This window comes from Anoplopoma fimbria, chromosome 5 (genome assembly GCF_027596085.1).
Source record: "Anoplopoma fimbria isolate UVic2021 breed Golden Eagle Sablefish chromosome 5, Afim_UVic_2022, whole genome shotgun sequence".
Lineage (NCBI taxonomy): Eukaryota > Metazoa > Chordata > Actinopteri > Perciformes > Anoplopomatidae > Anoplopoma > Anoplopoma fimbria.
This window is the reverse complement of record NC_072453.1, coordinates 3,521,487-3,533,756: the sequence shown is the minus strand read 5'-3', so window position 1 is coordinate 3,533,756 and position 12,270 is coordinate 3,521,487. Positions and strand designations below refer to the sequence as shown.

Here is a 12,270-nt window from a genome sequence, read left to right as displayed (position 1 = left end):
AGTGACTAAGCATGTGGCCAGCTGTCACTGTAGGGACAGATATTTATTTTACTTTACCGGGGTGACTGCTGCGTAAAGTATGTGTTTCTCTTCAGTGATCTACAGTTCGGGGCTCCAGGAAGTCGAGTGCAGAGGCAGCAGGGCTGTTAAGTGTCCGAAGACTTAAAGTCCGGATGTGAAACCTTTCCAAACCTTATAAATGTGACAGTATACATTTTTTCCCCCCACTTTTGTACTGCATACAGGATGGATTCATTGTGTTGACATGTATACTTGCCTTAGTGTTTATGGAGCGACTCTTACCTTTTGAATTTCTCAGCTAAATTCTCCACAAAGTCGTAGATTTCCCCCCAGTGATTCTTCACACTGCCAGACCTAAGACAAAAAAAAAATAGATAAATATATATACATAAATCATGAGTTGTGTTTAAATGCCCATACCGTGGTTTGAAAAATAAAAATTAGTGAAAAGTAAGCAAACAAATCCTCAAAGTAGATATATGTATTCTGGGACAAACACAACTCGTGATAGTAACTTTACTTTCTGTCCAAATTATTTGTAAAATAAGTATTGTTTTTTGTTTGATTAATGGAAGGAATATGACGGAGGAATCATTCCACCCTTTCTATCAACAGCTAGAATGCTATTTAGCTGGCTAGCTAGCCATATATTGATAGCTAGTACCCTTTTTCTGTTACTAAACCCTGGTGGGAGGTAAATTAAACCTACATTTAATTAAAAACATGGACCCTCACTTTTATGTATCACAAACACCACTGGGGGAATAACTTAAAACAATTAGCCTGCACTATACATTAGGGGCCTGTTGAGATGAAAGAGGTTGGTGGTGTCTGGCATGTAATTTAGCACCCTCCTGTATCCTGAATCAGACCCTGAAGGCTGAGGAAATAGGTCCTGGTCTCCCGAGGGGAACTTCCATAAAACTGGACTATTATGAAAAACTCCCTACGGAGCTACCTTCATTTCCTCTGGACACACTGTGTGTGTGTGTATATGTGTTTGTGGTTCATTTTGTTTGTGGTTAAAGTGTGAGCATTAACAGAGAGGTCTTCCGGCATGATGTGACTGGTTAGCTGGTAGAGAGATGACACATGGCAAGTGAGCTAATTAACTGTGGTCAAACTAGAGGCCTATTTACGGGAAGAGGCTTACTTAGAATAAAGTGTAAGGCTGACTAAATGCTATTTAAGGTGCTGTCTAACTGATGTAACGGCATTAGACGCACTGGAACTGTAGGCGACAGAAAGTCAACCCAGTTTTTTTATCCACAGGGCTTATCTGGATTTCAATTTATTGGAGACTTTCCATTGACATGCAGTCAAATGAGGAGTAGCCAAACGTACAAATGTTTTTTTTAGGTCTAAACCTTCATTGTTGACTGCAAGAAATCGCCAGGTTGAAACAGGTTTGTATGGGAGGTAATAGGAACCAGACTAAACACTGAGTCTGCTATCCTTGCTTACCTTTCAGTTGTATCAGTTCCCAGCAAACTCATAAGAAATCAGTTTGAGAATCCCATCTAGACATAATAAACAGATTGGACTATTTCTGGGTTACGGGCTTTTCATGCCTTGGGCTGATGGGAAAACTTTTGTCTAGTAAATGAGATTACTATTAACGTTTATATTCCAAACAATATTTTGGGATTATTTGGATATTTGTAGATACACGAACCATGAGCCTTAGTCTTGCGAGTTGCTTTGGAAAACATCAGCTGCTTCATGGCCAGAACTTGAAATGGATTGTGACTGATGTTATTTGCCTTGCAATTGAGTGTCTCAGAGGTTATACCCTGAGGTGTTTTCAGGTTATTGCTTAGCAGTGGAGGGGGAATTATTAGGCCAGGCCTCTGGGGTAGACACAGCCAAGGGATTTTCCCATCATGCCTCATTCAAGGCTTTGTATCCTGCCAGACTCTAAAGGCTCTGATTGGCAGACTGGACAATGTATGAAGAATGCTGTGTTTTCTTAATCTTCCAGTCTCCATTTTTCCATTTTAACAAGGCAAAAAAATGTGCAACAGTACAAAAAGAATTGTACTGTTGCACAACTCATATGATAACTGTAAGAGATTGACAGAGTTGTTGATCAGCAATTACTTTTGCAGATGCTTAACTTATCGGCAATTAAAACTCTAAACAAACTCTGCAGCTAGAAGCATTTCAAGGAGAAGGAACAGTAGCTGAAAATGAGAGCTAGCTCAGTTTCAAACTTCATTGACTTAAAATCCAAGAAAAACCAACAGATTGATTGCTCAGAAGGCAGTGAGCTGCTTAAAACAACTTTCTGAGTGAAAACACCAAGAAGTTCAGAATGAGTAGAGCATTCTGGGCCACCCATGCTGGTAATACCTAGACCCTCACTCCAAATTCAATAAAAGCATCCAAAATAACATATACTTGTAATGTATGTGTCAGTGTTTTCAATCAGATACAAACACCAGTCGACTAAACATCCTACCTAAGCAGTTATTGTTGATCTAATGTCATGACTCGTTGCCCCGCATCAAAGCTGACTGAGCATAGAAAGAGGACAAGACCTTACAAGCTCAACAAAATCCCTCCCGAAAAATAAAAAGCCTGAGGTGGAGAGATGTTTAGCTTGGATGTTCAACAAAATGTGCAGCGCAAACAGAAATAGTCACACAAGGATTGCACACACACACTGACGGCCTCTGACCTAAAGGAAAGGAAGGAGCCAATTTCTTTTGTAAATTGTTCCATAACAGCGACGGAGGAGGGGGAAGAAGAAGAAAAAGAAGAAAGTCTGGGGAAACGTTCCTGCAGCTAACAGTCATGTAGAGGTGTGGAGATCATTTTTGATTATTTATTTAACATCAGGGTGAATCTGAGGACTCCCACCTTTGGTTTTTCATCTGCTTATCTTCCTTTTTGAACCACAATGGCTCTTGTTTGCATTGGAACCACTCAGCTGACTGAGGTGGCTGCAGTCGTGGGACCGAGACCTAGCTTGCAGTTTTACTCACCTGTCCAAACAGCGTTGGGAAAGGAAGTGGGTCATTTCATTCTATAACTCTTAACAAAACTATTTTATGTGGTGCCTTTTCCCCCCACTAAATCTTTTGATCTAATTTTAATAGTCTGAGTTAAGCCCTCAAGTGTAATGGTTTGGGGTTTGGACACATAAAAGAAAGGTTTTGTGGGGTGAGGCGCGATACAATCTGCCCAAAAGGGGTCAAGACCCAACAGCAGTTTGATGACATGTCACAGCAAATCTTGAAAGCCGAGCAACACTGATTTTCTTGATTGGACAGATTCTCGGAGCAAGATGAAGAGCATGTGTCTGGCCGAGCGCCACCTGAGGGCTGGGAGAAAAAGGAAACAAAAGGAAAGGAAGGAAAGAGAAAGGGAAAGATGAAGAGCTTTATCGTATAGTAAATACAGCCGGCTGGGAGTGAGATAATGTGAAAAATCTGTTGGCTCAAACACAAACTTGTCTGACAGAGGTAACATGCCAGTGATTTGATGAAAACTTTAAGGCCAAGTTTCTTCCCTGTGCTTTCAGCCAACACAGCTGGCATACAAAACAGCCTGAAGCACCACCTCCCCCAGATGAACCGAAGCTTAATGTAAACATTTGATTAGATTGCTGTGTGGTTAACATAGTTTTTATCTGACTCAACTTATCATTACTCTTGTCTCTGGGTTTTAAGGCAAGTCGGTCTGTGGACATCTTTCTCCACCTCATTGCCCATTATCGCTCTGCTGTCAACTCTCTAATAATGGCACAACATGCACCCCCAAAATACTTAAAGAATATCAATAGTAGTGGAAGTTGGTTTTCCATGTGGATTTTAATTTCTATGGAACCGCTGACCATTGTTGGTATTGTCTGTGAAGATTTATGTTAATCCACATATGAAGATGCCAAACTACATTTTAAACTATACACGGTAGGAATGGATTCATTAATAAGACACTGAGGCTCCCAGAGGGATATATTTGAGGTTGGGTTTGAGTAAACAGTAAACCAGGATTTGTCCTAAATTATACACAGTTTGGATATTTAAGTCCCTCTGCTGCTACACCAGTACATCTAACATCTAGGGTGGTGATCTACTGTTTTCAAATAGGCAAAAAGGGAGTTATACGCATTATTACTGTTCAGTGATGCAAAACAGATGTCAAAAAGAGACAAAGAATTTACCAGATAGCCCTAAAGGGTCTGAGAATACCTGAAGGATAAAAACATATTTTTTTAGTAATACCCTTTTCTGATGACTGGACGATTTTCAAAGAGCTTGTTCTGCAGAAAATGAATCAGACGTTGTTGGTGTTGAAGAGAGAGATGGTGTGAATGTGTGTGTGTTGAGGAGCGCATTCAGTTCAGCTGGAGGAGGGTAAGGGCTGAGATAGAAAGACCGGCAGAGCAGGAAACAGCTAAATGTTTTAAGTCTTTAACTACAATGTAGGTGTGCTTTAAATTTATGCTGGCCATTTTAAGATACAGGCGATGCAGTTTTAGAGTTGTGGGTGTCATTTTTTCTATACTTTCCAGTCCTCCACAGGTTTCTATTTATTTCCATACAGGATGTAAATCAATTAGCTGACATTCTTGAACTGTGCATCACTTCTTAATGTTCCAATAGAGAGAATGCCAAGTCTGAATTAATGCTTACTAGTGTTACATTATTAAATTAGTGAAATAGTTAATGTGAAGATTGACTATGAGTTGAATTAACACATAATGATATTACTCCTTGACAAATTACAAAACACAAGCAACTTTTAAGTGCCAGTTTCTTTTTTTTAAAACATTAGAGCTGTACTGGCTCTATGAGGCTGTTCTCATGTACAGAGGGGCTTTCAGCTAAATGCTAAAGTAAGCACGCTAACAATTATACCTATACTTTTTAACATTCTGATGTTTGCCATTTTAGTAAAGCATGTAACATTTGGGATGTAGTTGGTCAAATGAATGTGCTTTTTGCTCTTTACAGCTATTGCAACTGCTATTTGGTCAGTTAAAAGACAAGCCTTAGATTTGATGTTTATACTTCTTTTTTTTTTTTTTTTACAACAAATGTAACTTAAAGAAAAACGTTCGGATGTCAATTTCAAATTCAGCTTCTTTTTCAGTGAGCTTGCCACTTGCCCCCTCCTAATGAAGAAATAATTATGCTACTGTAACAAGCGTTCCCTTTACATCCACCATATGTACCGTAGGTCTGTTTTATCACATCAATATAATACTGCTTTAAGGAGCCTTCAAAGGAGAAAACAGCTGATGTTTCAAAAAACATTGATTGTGCTATGGGCCCTAAAGCGGCCATTTTGAAAGTCAGGGAATTGTTAAGTATGCCTGCAATCCTTTAACTCTATCAAAGGATACGACAGCTGAAGCATGTCTGATATCAAGCCTTCTTTAATTTTTCACCCAAGTCATCGCTAAACTACGCAGCAGGCACTTCTCTCCCAGAGGGCGACAGGATGACGGCATGTGGGAAAAAGCTCCATCGGTCTAATGTCTTAGCAGCTCTCAGCTTCATTCTCACGGTTCTAAGTGTGAAGAAGAAGAAAGAAAAAAAAGTCCCAACTCCACTGAGGAGGCTGTCTGCCATTCCAGCTGGGCCTACCCACACCACCCCAGCCTGCAGCCAATGATGGGGCTCCGATTCAACTGACTGGGCACAAGGATTTGTTTGTTTAAAACCACTAACCTACTTTTACAGGCGTTGTAGAAGGCAATGTCTTTACTGCATGATTGCTGAGCTAATGCTGCAAGTCTATTCCAAAATTGTTGAGGAATTGTATGGAAAAAAATACTTAGGAATAACTAGCTGGAAGAGAAGCATGTGAGATATGTGTCAGAATGTTTTTTCTGACTTCATCAGACATTTAACATATACTCTGTAATGCACCTTTTTTTCTGTACAGTCAGAGTCATATATTATATATTACTAGTGGTTTTGGGAAGGAGTTAGAGTGGGATTTGTTCCCTTTAAATCCTCTCGTCTTGTCTTTGTCCCTGGGGGACTTCAGACAGCATGATATGATTTAAAAAGACATTTCTCCCTACTCAAAACACCAAAGCAGCACGCTGCAAAAGACAAAATGACAAAACGCAGAGCGAGTTTCATTCCACAGCTAGAACGTATCCAAAATATTTATGGACTGCAGCTGCAGTCTTTGGTTTTTCCGCTGACTTGCCAGGATTCAGGCAGCATGACCCAACGCCCAACCGTTGCGCCAACTTGTGACTGCATCAATAACAACAACATTTTGCAGCCGTGATTAGTGTTTTGAAAAACGAAGACAAGACGTAAATTACGGTAATTTGGCCTGGGCCTAAAAGAGAAAGATTCTTATTAAGAACAGCACTACAGACACTGACAGTGTTTTATCTTCGAACACCAAGTGAGGCAATGAGGAGAATGGATTCAAGCGGTAATGAGAGTCTGGTGGAAACAAAAGAGAGAGAGAGATAAATCAAACGAGCCAGTGGAAAAGAAAAGCATCGGTCATTGACACGAAGGGAAAGAGGGGAAGACAGCTTCAAGACTACATGTGTTTGTTTTACCTTCACCGTCTTAAACCGATATTGTTATACACAAATTCAACAATGATAGCAATATTGCGCAAGAATCGCTTCTAATTTGTGCACCACATAAACACGATAGTTAAATGTAGTCATCAAGAAGTAAACATCATCATTAGGTCCGAAGGTGAATCATTTGATTTTCCTGGCTCTGTGTTTCATCTAAAACAGTAAGCTGCTGCCCGCCTGCTCCGAATCAGCAAATGTACATCCTCCTTTGTGAATATTTGTGAATATATTAAAAGTATACACCGAATTAACAGGGTGACTCTTTTAAAGCAGATTGTTTCATAACTTGACAGCTAAATTGGCCAACAAGCAAATCTCATCTAAATGTATATTCCCAAAAGTCCATAATTATTCTCTGGAGTTCTGGGAGAGGAACTTCCATTAGCCACTGGCGGTTTCTTCATTTGGGTTGTATGCACATTTTCAGCCATGCTTGTTGTGTGGATCTAGGGACCTCAATGTTGATCTCTCAGTCAGTCGGTAGATTGGTCTATATAGAACAAAATTCTCTAGACTATTCTTAGATGAATGGCTACTACATTTTATAAAGATGTCCTTGCTACGCAGAAAATTAATCTTAATAACTTTGGAGATCCACTGAACTTTCCTCCAGCGCCACCATCAGGTCAAACTTTGAATTTGTCCAATATGTTGCTTAATGTTTGGCCCAAACGTTAGCATGCTAACTCAATAAAATGGGTGTCATGGTAAACATTATACTTGAGTGCAGCCTCACAGAGCGGCTAACGCGGCCCTAGACCTTTAGTCTAGTTTGTGTGTGACTTGATTTTGGTTACAATAGTGGAGACATCAGTTAAATGGTGTTGCATGTCTCATATACCATACACCACAACACAGGGATATATGTTGTGAACTGCGGGTGACAGGGTGTGGCTATGGCCCAAATGGTCCCACATTGTATTGTATCAAAAAAATATTGTATTTGCCAAGGGTTTGGAATTGTTTTTAAAACACGTTTTACAATTAACACCAATGTTTTGTTGTTACAAACCTTTGGGTTTGTATGTTTTTTTCATTTTGCCCCACTTATTCCTCCTACTTGACAATCATATGTGTTAGCATTCTCCCATTTCCTCCACAATCTGTATCCCATTAGTCATTAGTGCCTGTGTGTTAAAGTCACAGTTTAACACATGTGTGCTGCTTGGACTTGAAGGGAGAACCAAACTCAACATTTATTTGGTTACAACCGTTTAGTCCTGTCACTGGTTGTTGTGTTGCCACCCCTCACCCCTTTGACGTTCAGTTGCTATTGTAACACCTCTCCTTTCCCTTAGTATGTCATAAATAGCTCTAAAGGCCACTTAGCAGTTGAGGATAGTGTGTCTCACCAGAAGTCAAATTTTCCAAACCAAGTCCCGGATGTCCCAGATCCAAACTGGCAACCATACAGGCAAAAAGCCACCTCCTCTACCATTCAGTCTGCAGCCACCCATCTGTCTCAGAGAGCTCTGTCCTACATGTCTTAGCCGTGACATGACATCATCTGCCCGAGTTTGCAATGAATGCCTTTGGAGTCGACTTTATGAGCCAACGCAGCAGTTGTCTTCCCTCATTACTGTGAAACTCATGACCCTACAACGAAGTGCCCAAAGTGTTTTTCACTTTACTAATCAAATGAACCAGTTCCCTCAGCATTACCATGAGTCTGTGCACTTTCTTTCCAGTTCAACAGGACCAACCCTATCTGTAGACATGATGTTGATATTGGACATCTGCAACGGCCCACATAACTAGGCTCGACAGTAAGGGTAGCCAGATTGCCTTTCACAACCATTTTGAGAAGATGGCAACCCATTCTTGGCCTTTGGTTGAAATCAATGGCAAACACTTTTAACAAAAAGAAAATAGGGACTGCAAACAGAAAAACGTGCACAGTTAGCTTGTTTATTACAACATTTTTAATATTGTTGCTTGTCCAAATTGCACCAATTTTGATAGGGCTGTCCCTTTGGTTCCCCAGCAATTCACCCACCAAGTGTGAAGAAGATGATTCTTTTCATATGCTACACAATGGTCAAATATCAATAGCTACAGTAGATATTGCTGATTAAAACAGCTTCAACCGGAGAAAAGTAGCTCATAAGTGACATCATCCGTGGCTTATAATGAAAAAGCCCTCAGCCATGTTTTTCCATCTGCTCAACCAGAGGCTCAATCTGTTGCGTAACTCACTGTAAATTAACTTCCTGCCTGTCCAACATCCTTTTGTTATTTACAAAAGAGGGACACATCCATGCAGGGTTAAAGTTTACATCACCAATGATTCAAACTATCCCGAAAGCAGTTATATGTCTTACTGTACTTTGATGAAGGAAGGACTGTCATCATTTCCCTACACTGTGTCCTCTGCTATTCTACACACTGAAACCCCCATTCTCACACACTTAACGCCCTCCACATGGATCAACCAGGGCAGAGAGTTCAGGATGTGTCTCATAAAACCAACTCAGGCCTGAGGGATGGAGGTTGAGGTGAGGCAGGTCTCTAATGAGCTACCTCTTTATATCTTGTTAGTCACCGCCAGAGTGGGCCCCAAAGCACGCACACCAGCTAACAATAGCATCTGAAAATGAAAAAAATACAAATAAAGTGCCGTTTCCTTATTTGCAGCATGTGCCAGTGTTTACAGCCCAGCGCAAGCCAAAATGCAGACCTCCACATCTGGGGAGCAGCCTTTCACAAGCCACAAAACATGTCAAGGGTGTTGTGCTCAGTCGGTACAGCAAGGCACTTCAAATTGTCACTAGATGCTGATATCTACTGGGGGCCATCAGTGTGAAAAAGCGTTTTAGACAAAGCCACACACCGAATGTTAGATGTTATACAGCCATCGGTGCTGCTAAACTCCAAGAGATTTCTCATTTTTATCTCTCACATCCTCATGGACATAACACCCCCCCCCCCCGAAACAAACTTGCTTTTAGAGGTGCTGCGTGCAACATTTTGTTCTCCAAATTAAGACCACATTTTCCATAAACGTTGTTGCTTCCTGTCCTTTCTTGTTTCCCCTCCCCGTTCCTGGCAATGCTCCATTAATTGCAAGGAGAAGGATAAGAGCTGATACAGCGATATCCAGGTTAATTACTCAATAGATGAAACAGCAGCGTCGTAATGAAGTTTCTAATTGCTCACAATAGAGGTTCCTATTCTGCTGCTTGCAGATTCTCCATCAAATTAGCCTCGGTGGCATGTACAATGATGATGATTTTTTTAGTTACTGTATTTATAGTTCAACTTAAGTCTCTTAAATGAATACTACAATGAGGTATATATCTTTAATCTGTATATTGAGTCACATTATCGCAAAGAGGATGATTTATGTGTTCCATAATGGAAATCATAAGTTACTGCGCTTGAATGTAGAGGCATTGAAAGAGAAACAGGCAATCTATTAGTTATTCTACCCTGTTTTTCTCTGACATTTTTTATTTTTCTTCAGCTGAAGTCCAGTGCTAAGATGTCACATAACCACAGCATTTTTTCCTATGTGGGCGTACAGAGAGTGGAAATGAAAGAGTGAACGGTGAGCAGTCACTGAGCAAAGAGCAGAAAAAGTCTCTTTAGAATGAATGGGTTGAACAAAAAAGACATCCTGTTTGCAATGGACAGATTGAAGTTTTCTTTCTATTTTAAAAGGGACAGACAGTGACACAATGATGTGGAGAAAGAAACAGTTGGGTTTCAAGTTTCAGAGAAATAGAGATATCATTGTTGCATCCAACTCGTCACTCGTTTTGCTTATTCAGCACACTGTACTCTGTAAATCAGCCTCCTTTCCCTGCGTCATCACAGATGTCTCCACAGCTGCAGTTTTTTTCTTCTTCCCCCAAATCAGCTCACTTATAGCCAATAGCCGAAACTTGTCTTTTTCTACTTTTATTCAAAACAATAATTTTAGGAGCAGAAACTTTGGTATCATTCTCCTCAAGTTTTGGAAAATAAGCAATAACAGAATGACATAAACGTACAGGTCAATAAAAGCAGCAGTAACACAAAAAGTGAATGCAGGTGTTGGCTTATTTTTATTTTTGTGTGTGTTTTGCTTGCTTGTTGTGCACCAGGGAAACCGCTGCAGGCTAGTTTCCAAATGATATTCCTATTATGACTTAATGAATATATAACTATATCATTTTAAGCTGTTTCCACTTACTTATCAAGCACAAAATACAGGTCAAAAGCGCCCTGACATGAACTCTCCTCCTCCTCCTCTTCGTCCTGCTGCTCCGGCTCGGCTCTTGCAGATGGAGAAGACAGCAAAAATAATCCGAATAAAACCAGAACAAAACGCATGTTCAACTTAAGTGTCGCCATACTGTTTCCTCGTGGGGGAAAAAAAAAAAAAAAAATGTTTAATTCCTTGTGGATGAAAAAGAAAGATGTTTGTGTGTGTCTTCTTACATCCCAGAAGCAGTTATATAATGAAAGAGGCAGAGAGATGCAACACAGACAAAAGAAAGGATGCAGGCGTTGCTCCCGCGACTCTTTGATTGTGAGCTTAGTTTGCAATCACAGCCACCCACATCCCGGTCAGTGAGCCAGCCGGATAGATGCTTTTCTCCTAATTGGAATTATTAAAAAATGAAAAAGTTACGGATATTTCAGAATCCAAGTGCAGGAATGCAGGAAAAAAAAAGTTTTAAAAGCAGCAGTTGCAGATACATATCCAAAAACCCAGCGCCAAGGGGGAGAATCGCTTAAATGAACGGGGTGGTTAGTGTTTTTAAAAAAAAAAAAAAAAAAAAAAAAAAAAAAAGGATAAAAGTTTCCTGTCAATGTGTCAAAACTTGGTCTGAGAAAGGCAAATGAAGCTGGGTAATGCAGAGCAGTGTTGGCGCTGGAGGGACTGGGAGCCCGGGGGACAGACAGAGTTTGGGCTGAAATGGACCAGGTTTCATGTTTCAAACTAAGGAGGAGAGAGAAAGAGAGAAAGAGGGGAAAATGGCTCAGGATCCCATTTTGCACCTCCCTCACGTGGCAGACTCACGCAATGTGCAGAGGATTGGGCGCAGGGCAGGATGGGATGATAATTATGAGATAATATGAACTGTCACTCTTGTATGTCGATGTTTATTGTCATAAATCCGTCTTAACAACAATGTGTTTCCCCCAGCACTTTGTCCTCATTAATCACTACAAGTGGGCCATGGACAGCATCATCCTCTGTAATTATCACCATAAACCAGAGGCTGTAATAACTGTCGAGAAAGTATTTACATGGTACAACAAAAATGTTTTCTTTTTGTTATTCATCAGACAGATGGAGGTGATTCAAACACCATTAATCAATTGTGCAGTATAAAAGGGGCCAGAAGTTAAAAGTCTACCAGTCTGTTAACTTTGTTTATTGAAAGACATTATGAAGTATGCTAAGATTTATTAAAGCCTATTTGCAGAAATAATCTGTGTTCTTAATCCCATTAATATCTAAACTGTATTTAGCAAGATGTACGACGTTGTCACAGTTCTTCCTCCATACTGTCAGTAGCTCCATACTCCCTGTCACTCTGTCTCACTCACCTAATTGGCTCACTCTGTTCACCTGCCTGTCACTCTCTCTCAGTTCACTCCGGCCACTCCCAGTTCCACTTCCAGCTCACAGCCCCGCCCCCTCTCTCTCACCACACTCTCCCTCACTCACCTAATCAGCCTCATGCAGT

General features: G+C 40.5%; 1 protein-coding gene across 1 annotated transcript in view; it reads right to left on the bottom strand.

The window, feature by feature from the left end:
- antxr1c (ANTXR cell adhesion molecule 1c) overlaps window positions 1-11,207 on the bottom strand; it is a 34,299-nt gene extending 23,092 nt beyond the window's left edge. The window contains exons 1-2 of the mRNA XM_054598577.1: window positions 10,764-11,207; window positions 304-375 (exon numbers count right to left, since the gene is read on the bottom strand). Coding sequence (XP_054454552.1) covers window positions 304-375; window positions 10,764-10,924 — 233 coding nt within the window. The 5' untranslated portion in view covers window positions 10,925-11,207. The remainder of the gene's footprint in view (window positions 1-303; window positions 376-10,763) is intronic.
- Window positions 11,208-12,270: the final 1,063 nt, after the last annotated feature.